We start from the raw sequence: 20,196 nt of genomic DNA, 5'->3' as shown, positions 1-20,196 counted from the left end.
AAACTTTTCACTGATGACTCCAGTTATGAAATAAACTGTGCTGTTCTAGCTTCTCCAAAGTTAGGAACAAAATATTCTAGTACTTTCCTACATTCTAGAAAGCAAATAACTGATGGATGAAAAAAAAACAGGTTTCAAAGTGACAACACTTTATCACTTTAAAACCTATTTTTTTCATTCACATAAATTCAGTCAGGCGTACTCACGTGATCATGGAAATACACCACAGCAAGCTTTTTGTTGCGCCTGGTGTAGAGGCGCTGCACTTTAGCAATTTTGCCAAAATAGTTCTCCAGAAAGGTCCTGTTGTTGAGATAGTCGGGAATGTTCTTCAACTGGATCGCTGTGACTTCAGATGGAGAGAAGCCCCCAAGGCGGTCTGTGCTCTCACTTCTTTTACTCTGCCGCCCAGGAGTTCCTCTTAGAAAATCTAGGGGATCAGGATGGGAACAGAACTGTAGTAGATGTAATGTTTTCAAACAGGAGGCACCAACCATGTAAGGCAAAAGAAATTCCCACGGATGTGAGACCTGCTCCAGGATCCTATGGTACATTAATATCCCTAATGTTTATAGGGAAGTTACCGAAAAAATCAGGCCAACACCCAGGGAAATTTACCAAGAACTTGCCAGCAGGATTAACTGTATGCTGAACATTTTGAGAGCTCACCTTCCTTTTTATCTCTATTTTCAGTTTCTTCCTCTTTACTCACACCGGTAAGCCGGGAAGGTGCCAGAACAGACTGACTCCCTCCTGGGATGGCCATGTGGTCACTTTCCCCAGACTCAGCACAACCAATTTCCTTTCTAGATTCCTTGTTGCCCAGACGACCAACTTCTTTATTGCTTTTGAAGACATCCTGTATTGTCCGACCAAACAGAGTGCCTGCCCGAGGCCGATTCAAGCGGACAGGCCGTTTATCAGGAGGATGATCACCCCTAGAGAGAGGGTCCAAGTCCTCCACTACATCGTGGCCATGTCTCCTCGGGGAGCGGTCCTGATCCTCCTTCCGTTTCAGCCCTTTCATGAGGCTGGGCAGAGGCTCCACCTGGGAAACAGCTTCTTCACATCCTTGTCTGACACCTGTTTTGTTAACTGGGAAAGGTTCCCCCAAAGATCCTGAAGAAGATGTGGGGAAGCTAGTGAAGCTACTATTAATACTTCCAAATAGTGACTTAGTGCCTCTGTTCTCTTCCTCCACATTTTGGGTTGACAAAGCAGGTGTAAAGGGTGATGCTGAACTACTACTATCAACCGGTTTCGAAAAGGTAAAATTTGATTTAGTAGCTGAACTTGTCACTTGATTAAAAGGAAATGGGGCCAGTCCCCCAGATCCACTACTAACTGGTTGGGAAAATGTGAAAAACCCAGAAGTAATCTGGCTTTGAGTTTTCTCTGGCTCAGATTCAGCTCCCAGTATTGGTCTGAACACTGAACTTTCCAGAGGTTTAAAGATGAATTCTGTTTTCCCAAAACCAGAACTTGCTACATCCCCAGTTTCTGATCGAAAAGTAGAAGTACTTGGGAAAGTCCCAAGGCTGGGTGATTTAAAAGTAAATCCTGAGTTTCCCGGCACACATGAACTTGAAGGCCCAGAGGTAGCTACAAAGGCTGGAGTCTGTTCAAGTCCAGAGAAGAGTCCAACATTTGAGGTTTGAGAGAATCCTAATGTTGGCGCTGAAGAACTACCTACTCCAGAAGACGCTGGAAAACTAGATACCTGTGCAAATCCTGAGCTTTTCCCAGATAATGTATTGTTTTGTCCAAATAGAGAAGGCTGACCAAATCGAAATGGCTGCTTAGCCTGAAACGCTCCTATCGAACTACTGGAAGCTGTTGAAAAAGCACTAGGCTGCTGCCCACTGAAAGGGTTAGTTGGGTTCATCTTCTGACCCAGTTACTGGAAGGTAATAAACAATCAGTGTACAAAGCAGTCCTGTTCCTTAAATAGTCTGTTGAACCAAGGAGCTCCCCTTCATCTTCACATAAGCTGAAAGACAAAAATTCAGATCATCAGAACTATGTGCTGCTGAAAGACTAATACAGGAATTTTTAATCACATGTCACACTTAAACTATCTAAAAGGGGGTCACAGTCAAGGGCCAAGTATTATCATTTTCTGAGAGTCAGTGGGTTCTTTTTTTTGGAGTATGGGGTGGAGAATGGTACGAAAAAATAGCTTTGTTACTGGGGTTTAAAGCGTAACTAAAAGCAAATCCTTTGACTAAACTGACAAATCCACTAAACGCCTCAAATGTTAGTTTTGAAAAATGAATGTCAATTTACTTTGTAAATTAAAAAGTTTCACCTAACTTCTTCCAATCTCCATATCCAGATGATTCCACTGTAACAGTTAAAACATTAGTGTTTTGATGTTTCCTCCCACCTAATTTTTCTCCAAGTAACGATAGCACTAAACATTCTTTCCAGACCCAGAAACAGAATGTGTTTTTATACCGGGGTGACTGCCCAAATGAACTAGCTTAGAGGTCATGAGTACTCACGCGTAGAGGCCTCCCAAGACCGGGGAAGGGCTGGAGGCTGGTAGCACAACGCCAATTCTTAGGCTGAGCAGAGGGTGCCGCACAGGCCGCGCCCTAGGCCCGGCGGCCCACCTTCCTACTCCGTTAGCGACGCGCGGAAGGCAGGATCAGAAAGCGGCGCGGGTAAGGGGCAGCCTCCGCTCGGCCCAGGCCCCGCGCCGCGATCACCGTCCCGCTCAGCGACGCCACCGCTGCAGGGTACCTCGGCGCCCAGCTGGCGGTACAGACACCGACCAGAGCCGGCGGAGGCAGCACTTCCCTAAACGCAGCGGACCAAAATAATGGTGGACCGACTTCCGGTCCTACCCCGCGCGGCTCGGCCCCGCCCACGGCCCTCGGCGCTTGAGTTCCGCTCTCCGCCCGAACGGCGGCGTAGCCATTTCCAATTCGCAGGGTCCAGGCTGGGGTCTTCTGGCTTCGGCCCTTGTGCGTACGCGAGCGACTTCCTCTCTCCGAACTTGGGGGGGACGTCAGCGTGATAACTGGGACTTGCGTTTCGGGGCCGCGGCCAGGGTTGAGCGGTTTCTGGGGAGCCTCGGACCCGACCAGACGCATCCCGTCCTCGTGCCCCTCCACCAGTACTTGTCCCCTACGCCGCTGACCCGCTTTCACTATTAACGGCCCTTTCCCTCCACCAGCCTTAATTTCCTGTGGCTACATTCTGGCTTGCCTGGCTCTTGGGCTTCGTTTTATATATCTAACTTATGCTGAAATGTAAATTTCTGTAAATTTTTTCAATGAATTGCACCAAATAAAATGAGTTGATTGTGTTTGCGTGTGTGCCTTTACAGAATTTACGATCACTTTCTAGGACTGATTTGTCTTCTTTTGAACTTCAACCACAGGTTGCTTTACAAACGTTTTTAAAGGGTCCCCTATTGTCTTCCTGAAATGAGTCTGGTGCTCAGAAACTTGCAGCGAGCTATCCCCCTCCGAAGAGTGCCGCTCCGCCAGAGGATGGAGATAGTCAGGAGTATTTTAGGGGTCCAGAAATTCGACCTGGGGATCATCTGTGTTGACAACAAGAGTATTCAGCACATCAACAAGATCTACAGAGAGAAAAATCTCCCAACCGATGTGCTTTCTTTTCCATTTCATGAGGTAAAACGTATTTTCCTCCTCCCCTTGTCTAGCCTCCCATCCGGTGTAACTTTTCTGGGTTAATTATAATACAGACGTGATCTTTTTTAGTTTTATTTTGTGAACTTTGAATATACACAAAGCTATCCTATCGACCATCTCCTGTTAACTGGAGGAGAAATGGGGATTGAGCTCCCCTCGCCCCTCCTAATGTAGTCAGTGAATTAGTGCAATGCTTCTGCAGTTTGAAATGTGAATCAGTGATGAGTATTTTAAATATTGAAGATTTTAAATAACACTGAATAAAAGAAGAAACTTGTGTAAATATTCTCTACAAACTTGTGGTAGCTATTAGATTATTCTCACTTATGTAAATGACTCATTCACAGCTTCACACATTGTTAGTTGCATAAATCAGAGCAACCCTTTGGGAAAGGAGTCTGGCAACATACTTCAATCCACTAGTATCACACCACCCATAGAAATATATCAAATGAAGAAAGATAATAAAATGTTAAAATGCGTAATATATAAAAATGCATTGAAATGTTCACTTATTTTCACTAATAGGAAGAAAAATAAAATTAACAGTACTAAATAAATACGCAGCCATAGATGACTGGCTCAAATGAATGGACTGGACTTTATAGACTTTTCTTTAGATGTTATTTCTTTATTTTTTAGAGAGGGGAAGGGAGAAAGAGAGGGAGAGAAACATCAATGTGTGGTTGCCTCTCATGCGCCCCCTACTGGGGACCTGGCCCACAACCCAGGCATATGCCCTAGACTGGAATTGGAACCAGAACCCCTTGATTCACAGGCCTGCACTCAACCACTGAGCCACACCAGCCAGGGCCTTTGTGGACTTTAAAGTAGGAAAATGAAAGGCTGTTTGTTTAGGACAAAATACCAAGAGGAAATAATAGAAAAATAAAATTGTATCAGTGTGGTGATTTAACTCCTACCGGTTGTAATCTGTGTGATTGTGCATTAGGAAGGATGAAAGAAATGGAAAGGAAATCATTTGACAAGGTGGAAACATCTTGTCACCTGTGTCGCTTTGCCACCTGTAGTGGCTTTGCAGTCTTCCACCCCACTGTAGGACTAGTGAGAGGACAGTGGCCTCCAGAATGAAATCTGTAGGCCTATGATTGAGTTAGTGTTACTGACGTCCTGTTTTCATGATGTGTTTCCTCATTTGCAGAATCTGAAAGCAGGTGAAATTCCCCATCCTGATTTTCCAGATGACTATAATCTGGGGGACATTTTCCTAGGAGTGGAGTATATCTTCCAGCAGTGCAAAGAAAATGAAGATTACTACAACATCCTGACCGTAAGTGGGGATGCCAAAATGACGGGTTCTGTGTGGTGTAATGAATACCATATCCTTTATTCAGGCCACGAGGGGCTGGCAATATGCTACCTGTGTCCACACTATTGTCCACACTGTCACCTACGTGAAGAACAAGCGTTATTGAGGGAGAGAGAGCGATGGCCTGGTGGGATCTGCACAGCCTGGGGCAGGGCTGGGGGCAGGGAGAGGACGGGAAGCTTCTGCAGGACTGAACTAGGAGATAAGGGGAGCTCCCATCAGTGACTTTGTTACAGATTTTTCCTTGAGCTTACCAAGCTGTGTAGCTAACATAGACAGGCTAAATAAGCTTCTTTAGAAACATCCTGAAGCAGACAAGATTTAGCATCCAGGACCTTCCAGATCTATCCTCAGCTTAAGGTAAAAAAAAAAAAAAAAAAAGGAGAGGGGCAGTGTTCTGAAAGCACTGAGTATGAGCAAGTCCTATTTTAACTTCCCCAAAGGTTCAGTTGAGGGGTCGTCCTTTAGCGAAATAGCCACACCGTGAATTACATCGAGGGGGTGGGTGTCCTAGCCCTTCCATGTGAGACCCAGTGTGCAGGTGTGGGGAGAGGAGGATGTTTTCCTTTCTTTCTGAGCAACAGGAAACCCATTGTAGTCAGGACTGGCCCAGCTCTGGGGTCTCTGTGGCAGGTAGCACTGCACCCCTGCTGTGGGCAGTTGGGAGGTCAGGGGGTATCTGTGGACACCTGCTTCTGAGGGTTCTGTATGGAAGTAGAGGGCCAGCCCACCACTCCCAGGACCCGCATCCCCTGGCACAGGGTCAAGCCAGTGTCTGCCCTACAGGCTCCCAGCTGCACAGGCACCTTCTAACAGCCCCGGGTACCCTCAAACTACCCACCTTGTCCTTCACATCTCCAGCCCTTTCCCCTGCCCCCCAAAGCAGGCATCTCCTCAGGAAATAACCTCCTCCTCACCCCCACCTTAGAGATCCTGGTCTTCACACCCTGACAGGGTCCTGGCCTACCTGCAGTTCCCCGGGCCCCACCCATGTCCTCGCTCCCACCCACACCCTCTGCGCTGCTGCCACTGACTCCCAAAGCCTGGGCCCAGGGGAGGCCTCCAGGTGTGGGCTCAGCTCTCCCTGCCTTCCTGCTCCCCTGGATCATGGCTTGGTAATGACCAACCCCTGAGATGGCTTTTTAATTGTTCTAACAGGTGACTGCTATCCATGGGCTCTGTCATCTACTGGGCTTCACCCACAGCACAGAGGCCACTTGGCAGGAGGTAGGTGCTGTCCCCCGCCAGCCAGGGCTGCCCGACCTGCCCCTTGCAGTTAATGAAAACCAAAATTGGAAAAAAAAAAACAGTAAAATAAGGAATTTTGTAAGTGTTTACTTCATTAAAAAAGACATACACTTGTTTTAAATGCTGGGCTCCCCAAATGCTGTTAACTGTAAGATTAAGTCACTGTGGAAAGGAAAGTCTGAACAGAGAGATGGAATTCTAAGAATGCTATGAAATTCTAATGGTTTAAAGTTAAAAAGTCTTTACAAGAGAAATTGTGGTAATATTTATCAGCTGGGAACGGGATAGAAGATGTGCAGGTGTCTGAGGGGCACTCACTGTGTAAAGTCATGGAGCCGTTGGTTTCCTCAAGGGGTGCCACTGGTTACCCACGTGTAAAGGTCCGTGTCGATCAGTATACCACATTATGTTCAGTGTAGTCAAACTATATTTGTAATCAAATAGTCAGGTTGTCTGAAAGGCTTATTAAACTTTTTTGTTAACAAAAGAAGTCCTCAGTGCACTTGTGCTCTGCCCACCCCTCCACCCCCACCCCGTCCTAGGGTGGGTCACCCCGCCTGCACCCTGGCTTCACCTCCCCTCCTGGCCAGATGCTGACCCTCCTGTGCCCCTTTGCCCCTTTCCTCTCAGCACCCCTGCCTCTATAACCCACAGACCGAAGTCTCAGCATCTCGGGAAAAGCCCAAGATGTCACGTCCAGTGTGCAGTCCACCGGGGACCCCAGCCCTCCAAGCCCCAGCCACCATTCCCCAGGAAGAGGCCATCTGCACCCCCTCCCTTCTATGTGTCCTGCACCTGTTGACCTCAGATAGGCTCTCCTCTTTTCCGCCCAGGATCGCCACCTCAGCCCTGCCCATAGCCTCTCCTGCAGTGTGCTGGTCCTCCCTGTGCCCGGGTGCCGGGTGCCCGTGAGCAGAACCAGGACCTGCCCTCTGACCTGTATGGAAGGCCCCACGGCCAAGGCTCCCCATGCCACAGCCGTGGACATGGGCCTGGGGGAGGAATTTCCTGAGGAGCAGACTCCTGCTCGGAACCAGGGACACCCCAAGGCCCAAGAGGCCCCTCCAGCTGGACAAGTCCCCACTCAGTTTCTATTCCTTTCTTTCAGATGTACCAGAAGGAGAAGCAGGTTCTCGAGGAGCTGGGCCGGCGCACTGGGCTCAGGCTTCAGCCCCTGAGCAGGGACCTCTTTTGATGTCACAGCCGAAGATGCAGGTTTACCCGAGAGACCCTCCAGAACACAGGGACACCGTGTAGATGGGAGTTGCCCCCTCCCTTCGGGCCACGAGGATCAGAGACTCCACCAGACTGAGGGTCCTGCTGGTCAGTGCCCAAGCTGGAGCTAAATTCCGTAAGTGGAACTATTTCTTAAAGCATAAGAGAAATTTCCACTCATGTCTTTACTTAGAACACAGCAGACATGTTATTTTCAGTATTGTAAATAAAACAATTCTAAACTCTCAAAGCATATAACCTCCTCCTCCCTGGGATTCTGCCTTCAGCCATGAGGCCTGTCTGTCTCCCACCCCTGCAGCCACTCAGGAGGATGAAAGAAGCAGCCCGGGAGCACATGGGTGGGAGCAGGTGGTGGAGGGGACAGGCACGGAACCAGTCAGGTATAGGTGTGCTGCAGCACGGGGCTGCAGAGGCCACGACGCTAACACAGCCTCTCAGAGGTCCTTTTTGACCCTGCAACTGGGAAACTGATTCTGAGAATTTGGTTTCCCCTGTGAGTCAACTTTAGAAACACGAGAACACATTTCCCACTGGATTTGTGTCCTGACTCAGTCTGCCCTTCCCCGGCTGCTCCCAGGGACGGGGACTCGAGCCTGCGGTGTTCCTGAGTTACAGTTGGCTGCACGTCGCCTGCTCGTAGTCAGTTAAGCTTGTTCTCAGTTTAAAGTAAATGCAAAGCTCTTGGCTCCAAAACCCTTTGTAAGAGACTGAAGGGAGACCTTCCGGCCCTGCCACGTCCAGGGCACTAGTGGGGTGCTGGGGCAGGGGACGGGGTCCAGCTTTACCAGGTGATGCCCAACACTTCTGAGCAGCCTGCTACCAAACAGCCATGTAGGATTCTGCTGCCAGCCACCTATAGATCCCAGGGGCAAAGTTTTGGTGAAAAAGGAAAGGAGTCTTTAATATAAAGGTTATACAATTTTGGAAGAATAGTGAGCTTCTGCCTCAAAACCCATTCTTTTAAAACACCCAAAGACAATAACCCCTCCAGCCTTTGCCAGATCAGGTCAAGGCTGCGCATTGTGTGTCCCAACGCCCTTTAGGACACAGAAATGGCTGTGGCAGAGTCGTCCAGGTGGCTTAGCTGGCTCCTGGTCCCAGCCTGGTTGCAGGCGTCTTTGGAGCCTGTGCACATGGGCGTCCTATTCACTTCACGCTGCCCTTGCTGCCAGCTGCTGCCCACCAGTCCAGCACCTGTGCCCCATCCCCCGGGCTGTCAGATTGCCAGTGCTTTATGCCCCCGGCCCATTGGGACCGCACAGCACCAGTCACCAGCAATGCCACCACTTCTCATGCAGGGAAGGGCACAGGAGCACTGCCAGACCACACAGTCTCCAGGGCTTGCGGGCCTGGGAACACTCACAGGGCCTAGTGAGGGAAAGGGACAAAGGGGCGGTGGTGATTAACCCGCCCCAAAAGTTGGGGGCGAGACTGAAAGGTCCAGCCCTCTAATCACATGGTTGGTTTCCCTGGTGACCAGCCCTCATTGGGCAGCTCTGTTGGGGCAACAGAGTCACTTCATTAGTATAGTCTCAGGTATAGTTGGACGGGGCTCATTGAGAGCAACCTCTCACCCATCGCCCAGGGAATTTCAGGGTTTTACAGCGGAAGCTCTCTCTGTGCCAGGAACCAGGACAAAGAGTATATTTATTACCTCCCATTATCATGCAACCACCACACTCCGGGTACCTGGACCCAGGGCTTGGCTCACAGGCAGTCTGACCCACTACCAGGGCCTGTTCAGACCTCTTCAGCTTCCTAGGCTGGCCCAAGAGGGACCAAGAGGGATGTCACATAAGGGTGCCTTCAGGCCCCACCCCTGCCATGGCCCGGTCCGGTGGTGCCTTGCCTTGGATTCTACAGCACATGACACTTCTGCCTGCAGGTACATGTGTCCTTGACCCAGCAAGGCCATGCGTGGGATATAGAAAGTACATGTATTGTTCTCTGCCCCCCAATTCCTGACACCAAGGTCCTTAATCCCTTGTAATTTCCTGAGTGACTGGAGCATCTTTTATTTATTTTTTAAGATCTCATTTATTTTTGTAGAGAGAGAAGGGAGGGGGAAAGAGAGAGAGAAACATCGATCAGTTGCCTCTTCCACACCCCAACCAGGGACCTGGCCCACAACCCAGGCATGTGCCCTGACTGGGAATTGAACCAGTGACCTTTCGGTTCTCAGGTTGGTGCTCAACACACTGAGCCACACCTGCTGGGGCTGGAGCACTTTTTATTCTAATGAGGTAATTCTGCATGGGATCCTGGACAGGGGCTGGTCACTAGAAAGGCCAAGTCATGGTTAGAAGCTTGGAACTTTCAGCCCTGAATCCCCCATCCTCCAAGGAGGAGGAGTTAGTGATTGGTCATGCTTTTGTGAGGAAGCCTCCATAAAATCCAATTGCACAGCGTTTGGGGAGCTTCCAGGTTAGTGGATGCTCCACAATGGGGAGAGCGATGCACCTCAACTCCATGGGACCCTCCAGACCCTGCCCCCTGCATCTCTTCTTCTGGCTGTTCACCAGTCCTTTACCATGTCCTTTAACAAGTTGGGAAACACAGCTGTCCCCCTGAGCTCTGAGCCACTCCAACAAACTAACTGAACCCAAGGCGGGGTCAGGGGGACCTCTGATCGACAGCCAGTCGACCAGAAGCAGAGGTGACCACATGATTTTGAGGTTGGCACCTGCAGTGGGGTGGAGAAAGCCATCCCATGGACCTGAGCCCGGAACCTGCGGGACCTGACGTCGTTTCCAGGTACAGAGTGTCACCACCGAGTTCAACTATAGGGCATCTTGCAGGGTTGGGGACTTGCTTGTTGTGAGGAAAACCCCCACAGGCATTTGGGGACCAGCGTATCAGAAGTGAGGTGTTCCCGTGAGTTATAAAGGAGGCTCATGGGGAAGAAACTTGTGGGAGGGAACAGCTGAGTTTTGTCCTACTTGGGAGGTCCCCTGATCTCTGTTTTGCCCTGCTCGTGCAGGTCTAGGTGGGCTCCAGCCTGAAACCTTGCTAGGAGGCCCCTGTTGGGTGGGCACCACAGCACCCAGACACTCGCCTGGGCCCAGGGGGCCTGCCTGCCTGTGGGTGCAGGCTTGCATGTGAGCACGAGCCCAACGTCCTCCAGGAAGGAGTGTGTGTGTCCTCCACCCCTCAGAGTCCAGGCAGGTGCAGCAGGGCAGGTGGGTTGGATTTGCATTAGGGTTGGGGTGTGGATGGTGATGAAGGTGGGGCTTAGGATGAGGTTTGGGGTATTAGGACGGGAGCTTCCTCTTCTCTGTCCTCCCCACAGTGTAGACAGGAAGAAAGTCATGTTCTGAGTCAGCTGGGTGGGCTGAGTGCTGTCCTCACCCCAAAGCTGTCACCTGGTCACAGAGCACCTGTGCTGGGGGAATGTCCTAGAACAGACTGTCTTCAGTGTTGGACGGGGTGTGGCGTGAGGACAGCAGGGACCCCAGGGAAGAGCCCAGAGCCCTGGAGTGTCCTGCCCAGAAGTTAATTGTTCCTTGAGAAGAAGGAGCTCTTCCTCCTGCACGTGCTCCACCCAGCCCCACCCCCACCCCGCAGTGCCATCGTAGAACCTGCCCCTCACCCTGCTCACACTCCCAGCCCCAGCCCACCCTGGGCCTGGCTGCACCTTTGGTTGCCGGCCCTAGGCCTGACTTAGGTCCTGAGTGGTCGGTCCTTCCTGGAGATGTGATGGCTCCAGGAATCCATGTTTTGGGGGCTTTGCGCGTCAGTGTCCAGCCACTGCGCTCCATACCTGGTCCCTCCCTGATGCTCCCATCTTGTTTGCTTGACGTCTGTCCCCTCAGTGATCATCTCCAGCCCTCAGCTCTTTCTCAGGATCCTCGGCCCTGCTGGTGACCCTCCAGTTTTTTCATAGGCACTTGGCCATTCCTGCCAATCTTGGGCTCTCTCCCTCGATACTCAGCCATTCCACTGTCCTGGGCCCTTTCTGTCACAGTTTGGTCCTCTCCATGGACCGTTGGCCCTCCTGGGAATCAACCCTAACACACTCAGAAAATTAGATCAGTCCCATCTGCTCTGGAATTGACTCTCGGTCATTACCAAGGAGGCCTATGGCTCCAGCTGCCTGAAGTACACTCTCCAGATACTGGGTAAGGGTCAGGGTTAGAAGGTCACAGTTATAGGGACTCCCACGTGCCCCCTGGTGGGCCCCACTGTGACCTCCATGTGGTCCTCACTTGATCTCCACGTGCCCTCCAGGTGACTGTCATGCGATCCCCCAACACCCAACAGGATTCCCATGTGCCCTCTGTGATCATTAGGTGTCCCCGGGAGGCTATCCATGTGACTCCCACGTGACCCTGTGTGATTTACCCCCTACTGGGAAGGTGCACTGGACTAAGTTTTCCCAATTTACCAGGCTTTCCAAAGGCAATGGACTTGTCAGACTCTTTATTAATAGTGATGAGAAGTAGAATGAAAGCCATGTTAGAAAAAGTTTCTGTGAAAGAGGAAATACAGTCAGACCTTTAATTGGTGCATTTAACAAGAGAGGTGGCTGAGGGACAGCCTGGCTGTGGGGACGGCCCAGCCCTGACGTCAGCCCGGAGGGAACTTGCAGCAAAGCAGACGTCACACTTCATCCAACATCCTCCTGGAGAACCCAGGGGTGCAAAGACAGCGTCCCTGCTTGTGAACAACGTAACAACGTAACAAACCTGATCATGTGTCCTAAGAGGGGCCATGAAAATATGTATACTGTTAAAAAATGACACTTACATGAAAACAATACTTAAAAGAAGGGAACATAATTCCACCAAAGGAAAATAAAGTAACAAAAAGTACAGCAAGAGTAAAGGGGACGGATTCATCAGGTAAGAAAGCCAACAGAACCAGAAGGGCCTCGGTCCCCAAACCCCCCTTCACAAGAGCCCTGAGCAGCTCCTCGGGCTCTTTGCAGGAGGAAGGCCGAGCTGGCAGGTCACAAGTGCTTGCTCCTCAGGTAGCACATTCTGGTCTGCAGCCACCATGGGGCAGACATCTCCCAGGCATCATTAGATTTAACTTTGTGGTATTTTTTTCTCATAGGAAGGTTTAGATTTTTATGTGGCTAAATCTGTGGATCTTCTTCCTGTGACTTCTGGCCATTTGCTCTGACGAAATTCCCATATTTCTTTGTGATCTTCAGTCTGGCATCCAGAGATGCTGCTAGGCTTCCGCCTGGGCTTTCAGACCACGCCCCTGGGGGTGAGGGACCAAGGGCTCAATAGGTGAGGGGGACTCACTGGCTAGGAGCCGGTGGGGGCAGGAAACTGTCAGGTGCAGCCCTAGAGGAAAGACAAGTGTGGGTGTCATAACTGCTCCCTAGGGCTGGCAGACTCCACATGACAGGTGAGTCCTGGTCCCGATCCAGTGGGAGCCCTCACAGCTGTGCTTGGACTGGACACATCCATGGTCTGTGGGCTACACAGTGACCCAAGCTGCAGGCAGCTCCCTGGGGGTGGCTGGATGGGGAGGCTGGAGCCATGATGATGGGGGTTGAGGGGTGTGAGGCTGCCATGGTCCCTTGGCTGGGCCTTTCAAAATTCCCTGCTGTGCCTAGGGACCTGACAAAGACCCACATTCACCTGCTGCTCAGTAGGCTTGGGGAAGGGGGACAGGGCCGTGGGGTCCTTACGTGCTAAAAGCATCGGCAGAGGGGGCGACCATGTGGCGCACAGAAGGCAGGAAGCCAGCAGCAGGTGGGAGGGCGGTGGCAGAGACCACCATGGGCCAGGTGGAGTAAGCTGTGGGTGAGCCAGGTGCAGGGACAGCCTGCAGCGGGGTTGGGGGTGCGTAGTGGTGGTGGTGGTGCACGGAGGGCGGCTTCTGCCTCTCAGCTCGCAGGACAGTGGGGTGAGCCCGCTGTAGACCCTTGGCACAGCACAGATACCAGCTCATTCCACTGGGACCACCACTCTGGGCACTCCTCTCCCCCACCCATACTCCCCACTACTGTTCCTGACTTAGAGCAGGCTCAGAGCCCAGGAAGGGCAGGGAGAGGGAGGGTGTGGAGGGGAGAAAAGGGAGGGAGAGCTCATCCAGATCAAGGAGGCAGCTTTCTGGGCCCCAAACGGTGCAACCCATTCCTCATCTGGGCGGGGGCAAGGGAGAAGTGGGTCGCTTCACAGCTGCATCACTGACCCCCAGAGCCAAAAATATGCTTTTCAGTGTTAGATGCACAATTTTCCAGAAGAGAAGCTGCCCAGGTGTTGACTTGGGTGGCCTTCTTTGCCCAGTGTCTGCTCCAGGCTGAGCCTACCTGTAATGTGGGGTGCTGGAGTGTGGCCTGTGGTCCCCTGGAGGACACAGGGGCTGCTGGGGGCAGGGCTTGGAGCATCAGGTTCTGCATGATGACCTGGTGCATCTGTGCGTTCTGCAGCAGCATCATCTCCACCATGTCTGAAAGGGGTCGGGTGGGGCTTGGTGAGACACAGACAGCTGGCACACCCTGTCAGGGGGCCTCCCCCCGAGAACAGGGCTTTAGAGAACCGGTTTACTGAAACAGATGCAGCACATTACAGGCGTCTGTTCCTCCTGGGAAGCAGCGCACGTTCCCAGATTTGAAGCTCCCAGGTCTGAGGGGGTGTGTGCCGTAAAGTGTGTGGATGGTGTCTGGCGGGGCTCCCAGGAGGTGTCTCCACTTGCCTTCCCCTAGCGGATTCCTCGCGCCCACCTGGGCTGCATGATGGGCCCCAGCATGCGTGTCCACAGTCTAACTAACCCAAGACCTCAGAACATGGCCTTATTTGGAGAAAGGGTCTTTGCAGCTGTGATGAAGGACCTTGAGATGAGATCACCCTGGCTTATCTGGGTGGCCCCCAAGTCCAGGACAAGTGTCTTTATAAGAGACAGGCAGAGGGAGGTGGAGACCACAGGGGAGACACAGACTTGGACAGGGATGAGCGATATGGCCACAGCCCAGGGAAGTGGGCTGTGGGCTGAATCATGGCCCCAGTGATGCCCACACCCTGATCCCCAGAACCTGTGAATGTGTTTCACTACAGGGCAAAAGGGACCTTGTGATGTGATTAACTTAAGAAGGTTGAAGTGGAAGCCATAGAAGTGTCTACAGATGGATGAAGGGAGGAGCATCCATACACAGAGTGGAATATTATCCTGCCTTAAAAAGGAGGAAGGTTCTGCCCTGGCTGCTGTAGCTCAGTGGATTGAGCGCAGGCCTGCGAGCCAGAGGATCACAGTTTGATTCCCAGTCAGGGCACTTGCCTGGCTTTCAGGCCAGTTTCCAGCAGGGGACGTATAAGAGGCAACCATACATTGATATTCTCTCCCTCTCTCCTTCCCTTCCCCTCTAAAGATAAATAAAAATAAAAAATAAAAAGGAGGGAGGTTCTGACACACACTACAACATGGGGGAATCTTGAGGATATTATTCCAGTCACAGATGCTGTGTGATTCCCGTTGGGTAAGGTTCCTAGAAGGGTCAGATTCATAGACATGGATGGAGAGGGAGGTGCCAGGGGTTGAGGGAGGGGGAGGGGGAGTCAGTGTTGAATGGAGACAGAATTTTAGTTTGTGAAGATGAGAAGTTCTACAGATGTATTGCATAACAAGGTGAATATAGTTAACACCGATTGAACATGGTTGAGATGGTAAATTTTATGTGAATTTTTTTCACCACACTTATTTAAATTAATTCATTTTAAAAGGGATCTTGAGGTAGCAGATATTCTGGGATTATCAGGGTTGGTCCAGTGTAATCACAAGGGTCCTTAGAACCTGTTGAGAGAACTATCGATCTAGATTTAAGTATCAGCAAAACTAGGGGTTAAGAACAAAGGGAAATATAAACACTGAGAAAGCAAGCAAGCACTGAGGGAGCATCGGGAGCCTGTTCTGAATAGCTAGCTATGAATTGAATATTTCATTTTTTTAATTAAAAAAAGATTTTATTTATTTTTAGAGAAAGGGGAAAAGAAGGATAAAGAGGGAGAGAAACATCAATGTGTGGTTGCCTCTCACACGTCCCATGCTGGGGACCTGACCTGCAACCCAGGCATGTGCCCTGACTGGGAATTGAACCAGTGACCCTTTGGTTTGCAGCCTGCCCTCCATCCACTGAGCTACACCAGCCATGGAGAATATTTCACTTTTAGTCACTAATTTTAAATGCTGCTTTTGAAGCATAAAAGCATTTGTGTACATACACAAGCACAGTTTGCTCAGTTTGCCTCGGCAACCCAACAGCTGAAGTTCATCCGGAAAACCAACAACAGGTAGTGAGGAAAGGCCGGGCCTCTGCACCCTCAAGGCACTTTGGTGTGTGAACGGCTCCCCCGGAAGAGCTGCGTGGCAACCTTGGACTGAGCGTGGCACGTGCTTCCATACACAATGTGCTACAGTCATTGAACTAGTTGGTTTCAGCCACTGGGACTGAATTGAGAACACTGGTCAGCTGATCCTATATAGGTCTGTCTGCCCCTAGACCCTCAACACCATCCATCACTAGTGAAATGACAATGACCTACCACTTCCCCATTGAAATGACTGAGACTAAAAAGCCTGACTGTGCCAAAGGAGGGTGTGGAGGAACCGGAACCTCACACACAGCTGGTGGAGATGTAAAATGTACAGACACTATGGACACAGTTTGGTAGTTTTTGTAGAAGTTAAACACAGACTTGCCACATGATCAGGGCATTCTGCTTCTTGATATTTACCAAAGAGAGATGGAAGCATGTCCACGGGAGACTCAGACATGAATGCCCATGACTCACAACCCAGATGTCCATCAGTAGGAGAAAGTAGAAAGAAGCTAGTGCAGACACTCGGCTGTGACAAGGAACCCACCGGAGTCATGACTCTGAAAACAGTTATACTGAGTGAAAGTGGTCCCACGAGACAGTGCACCCTCTGTGACTCTGTGTACATAAAGTCTGGAAAATGCACATTAACATGCTGTGACAAAAGTCCATCAGCAGTTGCCTGTGGGGCCAGAAGGAGGGAATGACAAGGGATGTGAGGAAGCTTTGGGCGGGGGGTGGATGCGTTCACTAACTCGGTTGGCTGTCATGCGTGTATCCATATGTCAAAACTTACCAAATTGTATGCATCAAATGTGTGCCAGTTATTCCGTCATCTCAATAAAGCTCTTTTTAAAATCATGTATTTAAAAGCTATTTGAAAAGAACCATTTTAACCAAGGTTTTTGTAGAGCCAGTAATTAGATGAACTGGGATTAGAACCCAATATCCTTTCCATTCCTAATCATGTTAAAAGCATTTCTCAAAGTTAAAGCCATTTTCATGTTGGTAACAGGTAACTTCAATTGAGTAGCCAAAAGTCGACCCTTAATGACTATCCTGATCACAAAATATTTTTCCTTTTAGTAGAGAATTTGGTAAGCCCATAACAACATTACTATCGAACACTTACCTTCCTTAATGCTTCCTGGCCTTTGAGCTGGGACGGCCTGGGGAGGCGGGATCTGTGCGATGAGTGGCTGCTGAGGGAGCTGCTGGATGATGGTGGCGGGAGGCTGGGGGACCTGGGGAGAGCCAGGTAATAGCTACCTGAATGCATCCTTGGAGAGAGTGTCCTATAGCACCCACCTATCCACACATCTACCCACCCACCTATCTACCCACCCAGTAACCCATCTGTCCACCCACCCACTCATCTATCCCTCTACCCACACAGTAATCTATCTGCTCAACCAGTAAGCCACCCATCCATCCCCTCACCTAGCCACCTACCCACCCATCCACCTATCCACTCACCCAGTAAACCACCCACCCAGTGATTCATTCATTCACCCAGTAACTCACGCATCCAACCACCTGTCCATCTACCCATCCACTCCCCCACTCATCCACTCACCTACCCACCTGTGCACCCATACATCTACCTCATCATTCGGCCATCTACCAATCCTTCATCTACTTATCTACACATCCATCCAAGAAGAACTGTAATGAGAGGTTGAATTAGCAGCTGGACAGATAAATATGTGAATCTGGGCATTACTTAAGACATGGTATATTATGGACTGAATGTCTGTGTTAACCTGCCCCCCTCCAAAATCATATGTTGCAGCCCTCACCCCTGATGTGACTGTATTTGGAAACAGGGTCTGTGAAGAGGTGACAAAGGTTAAATGAGGTCATAAAGGTGGGCCCTGATTCAATAAGACTGGTGCCCTTATAAGAAGAGATACCAGCCCTCTCTCTGTGTGTCATGTGAGGACAGGGAGATTCAGCCATCTGCAAGCCAGGAAGCGAGCCCTCTCTAGGAGCCAGACTGGTCGGCACCTTGACCTCGGGCTTCCAGCCTCTAGTTCAGCCTCCAGAACTGTGAGATATACATTTCTGTTGTTGAAGCCACTTGTCTGTGTTACTTTGTTAGGGCAGCCCCAGCTAATAAGTGGTATTTTTAGTGTTTTCCACATTTCCTGGCTTGCCTAGGCTAAGCTAATCCCCGGTTTTATTAATACTGCATTAACAGGGGCACCCAAGAAATGTGTCATGAAAATAACCTCTGGCTTCTCTCCTGAGGTAAAAATAAATGTACAACAATTCTGAGCATGCGCCAGGCAGTGAGTGCACACCAGAAAGACTTTGGTTTAGTCCTTTGTGGCTGTACAAGGCCCTGAGCCTGTCCCTTCTTTCTCCGGTCGCAGAAGGCATGGTATAGGCAAGCTTCTTCCAGGAGCCTCTTGGCTCTGTGGGCCGACTGCTCAGCACAGGTGCTAACTAATGAGGTGGGTCCAGGGAGACTATGAGCACAGAGGTTTGCATTTCATGTCACTTTCATGTGTTCCTAACTGCTCTTCCTCTGATTTTTTTCTCCCCCAAACATTTACAAGCACAAAAGCATTCTAAGCTTACAAGTTGTACAGACGCAGGTGGCAGGCCAGCTTTAGCAACAGCCATAGTGACCACCCCCAGCATCGACCGAGGAGGCCCTCATGGAGTGCTGTGCCTGCCTGTCCTGGCTGAGGGCCCTCCTACCCCCACCTCTCTAAGTCCAGCTTCTAGAAATTCAGTGACTAAGGGCCCTCGCTGGCCTCTTGGTGTCACTGGTACTGAGACTGATACATGGGAGCATGGCCAGACCCTGGTCAAGTGCAGGAAGTGTGAATGTGCTTGAGACGGGGGGGGGGGGGGGGGGGGAGCCTCCTGTGCTTATGACCCCACCTTCCCTTGGTACCTGAAGGGAGGTTCCACGTATCAGAAGACTGTGGGGGGGGGGGTGTCACAGTCTTGGGATAACTGGAACCTGGACACAGACAGCCCAGGAGCAAAGGGGGCTCTGGGCGCTCCGTGAGCATGGATCCCTCCAAGACGCCTTCCCACTCCACCCCCTCCACCATGGGCTGTCAGGCTCCCTCCCAAAGCACAAGTGTCCTCCAGATCCTGACCCAGCCTGCCAGCACTACCAAACTCCCTGGCCAGCCAGTGCAGCTAGGCCTGCCCACTTCCGCAGCCATGTCTTCTCACCAGTCACACTGATCTTCTCCCTGAGGCCCCCATGTGCCAGATTCCAGCTTCTGTCCCTCCTGTGAGTCCCAGCTGGCCTCCGACACAATCCCTTTTGCTGAAACAAGTCAGGCGCTTTCCACCGTTTGCAACCCAGAATGCCGAAAGAAGGTTTGAGTCTCTCAGCATTGGAACACTGCCCCCCACCTTTTTCTTAGATTGTGCCCTTGAAATTAAGGTCTTAAGCTTCTCCTGGTCATTATGGAGTTCTGAAAAAGAGTTAACATGCCTCTTTCCCCAATCCAGGGTCCTCTGGATGCTGAATTTCCCTAATACTTCTCCTAGGGCAAAAGTTAGGACCTGGGGCTGGGACCCCAGACTCTCATTTTTAATAAGGGGACAAGACCTCCCCAAAGCCCTATCTCAGGGCACCTTTGAGGATGGCCGAGGTGAGCCACTGAAGTCCTTGTGAGTGAGGGCCTGGGCGTGGCCGCCGCTGGCTCTCCCTCTTCAGTGCACTCTCATGATGCTGCTGAGCTTGCTGCAGACAGGAGGCCTCTGTGGGCGCAGCCTGCCCACCGTGGTTCTGCCCCTGGCTTCACCCAAAGACCTACCGAGTGTTGGATGACCCGAGGCAGCTCCAGGACCGGTGGAGCTGGGGAGGCAGAGGGGTAGCCGGGTGAAGCCGGGATCCCAGGGGGTGCCTCTGGAGGCAGCGCTGACGGATGGGCTCCTCTGCTGGGCCCCCTCCAGGCACGGGCAAGCTCTTCCAGGAGGTGTTGCTCCTGCAATGCCAGGCAGGGACCACTGTATTGATGGGCAGCCACTGAGCCCTGTGAGAGGGGTCCTCCGCGCGGCCCATGCAGGACACCTGGGGTCTTCATTGCTCCCCCACAGGGCTTCCCTGGAACTGGAGCCAGGCCCAAGGACCCTTTGAGAGGGGGCACACACAAGAATACCGCTCCTTTTAAAATTCACTGAATCGTATGAACTAGTTTCTGGGTCTAGCTGCCTCAGCATCCCCTCTACTACCAGTGCGACATTTATCGTAACTATTTGTGTGGACTTTGTGTGCACCTTCCTGCTGCTGGTGGGTGGAGCTGGGACCAGGCCTCTGGGCTTCTTAGAATTCCACTTCCTGTAGGAAGCGGGCCCTTTATTCAGTATTTCCTCCTCGGATAATGTACCACTAGAGCAGATGTCGTAGCTAATCACGTGCTTGTCAGGGCCCGAACCATAGATAGTGTGAGCGTGTTCCTTTCTCCATTTAGTA

The 20,196-nt window shown here is 51.0% G+C and overlaps 3 protein-coding genes across 4 annotated transcripts in view; 1 reads left to right on the top strand and 2 right to left on the bottom strand.

Moving 5' to 3' along the window:
- The window catches only part of MCM3AP (minichromosome maintenance complex component 3 associated protein), a 47,036-nt gene extending 44,229 nt beyond the window's left edge, over window positions 1–2,807 (bottom strand). The window contains exons 1-3 of the mRNA XM_053657587.1: window positions 2,505–2,807; window positions 670–1,990; window positions 207–430 (exon numbers count right to left, since the gene is read on the bottom strand). Of these exons, the coding sequence (XP_053513562.1) occupies window positions 207–430; window positions 670–1,885 (1,440 nt within the window). The 5' untranslated portion in view covers window positions 1,886–1,990; window positions 2,505–2,807. The remainder of the gene's footprint in view (window positions 1–206; window positions 431–669; window positions 1,991–2,504) is intronic.
- Window positions 2,808–2,890: 83 nt separating this feature from the next.
- Window positions 2,891–7,704, top strand: YBEY (ybeY metalloendoribonuclease). Of its 2 annotated transcripts, XM_037158191.2 has the most exons (5): window positions 2,891–2,969; window positions 3,389–3,644; window positions 4,828–4,956; window positions 6,154–6,222; window positions 7,352–7,704. In XM_037158191.2, the coding sequence occupies exons 2-5, from the start codon at window positions 3,435–3,437 to the stop codon at window positions 7,436–7,438; spliced, it is 495 nt and encodes a 164-aa protein (XP_037014086.2). In that variant the 5' UTR covers window positions 2,891–2,969; window positions 3,389–3,434; the 3' UTR covers window positions 7,439–7,704. The 2 variants fall into 2 exon arrangements, with proteins under 2 accessions (XP_037014086.2, XP_053513566.1); XM_053657591.1 differs by having other exon boundaries at window positions 2,899–3,644.
- Window positions 7,705–11,923: 4,219 nt separating this feature from the next.
- CUNH21orf58 (chromosome unknown C21orf58 homolog) lies at window positions 11,924–19,941 on the bottom strand. The gene is made up of 4 exons (XM_053657590.1): window positions 19,538–19,941; window positions 16,882–16,993; window positions 13,748–13,887; window positions 11,924–12,773 (listed from the first exon to the last, which is right to left on the bottom strand). The coding sequence occupies exons 1-4, from the start codon at window positions 19,805–19,807 to the stop codon at window positions 12,762–12,764; spliced, it is 534 nt and encodes a 177-aa protein (XP_053513565.1). The 5' UTR covers window positions 19,808–19,941; the 3' UTR covers window positions 11,924–12,761.
- Between the last annotated feature and the right edge of the window lie 255 nt (window positions 19,942–20,196).

The sequence above is a fragment of the Artibeus jamaicensis genome, unplaced genomic scaffold, assembly GCF_021234435.1.
Source record: "Artibeus jamaicensis isolate MK-2021 breed Jamaican fruit bat unplaced genomic scaffold, CSHL_Jam_final scaffold_474, whole genome shotgun sequence".
NCBI lineage: Eukaryota > Metazoa > Chordata > Mammalia > Chiroptera > Phyllostomidae > Artibeus > Artibeus jamaicensis.
This window is presented reverse-complemented; position numbering and strand designations above follow the sequence as displayed.

What these genes read in the sequence shown, in the direction of transcription:
- CUNH21orf58 (XM_053657590.1), bottom strand. Translation starts at nt 19,807, where the DNA reads ATGAAGACCCCAGGTGTCCTGCATGGGCCGCGCGGAGGACCCCTCTCA. An exon ending in CTCGGGTCATCCAACACTCG is followed by an intron (nt 16,994 to 19,537) that starts GTAGGTCTTTGG and finishes GGCTCTCCCCAG; the next exon opens with GTCCCCCAGCCTCCCGCCAC. An exon ending in GCCAGGAAGCATTAAGGAAG is followed by an intron (nt 13,888 to 16,881) that starts GTAAGTGTTCGA and finishes GACCCCTTTCAG; the next exon opens with ACATGGTGGAGATGATGCTG.
- YBEY (XM_037158191.2), top strand. Translation starts at nt 3,435, where the DNA reads ATGAGTCTGGTGCTCAGAAACTTGCAGCGAGCTATCCCCCTCCGAAGA. An exon ending in TTTCTTTTCCATTTCATGAG is followed by an intron (nt 3,645 to 4,827) that starts GTAAAACGTATT and finishes CCTCATTTGCAG; the next exon opens with AATCTGAAAGCAGGTGAAAT. An exon ending in ATTACTACAACATCCTGACC is followed by an intron (nt 4,957 to 6,153) that starts GTAAGTGGGGAT and finishes TTGTTCTAACAG; the next exon opens with GTGACTGCTATCCATGGGCT.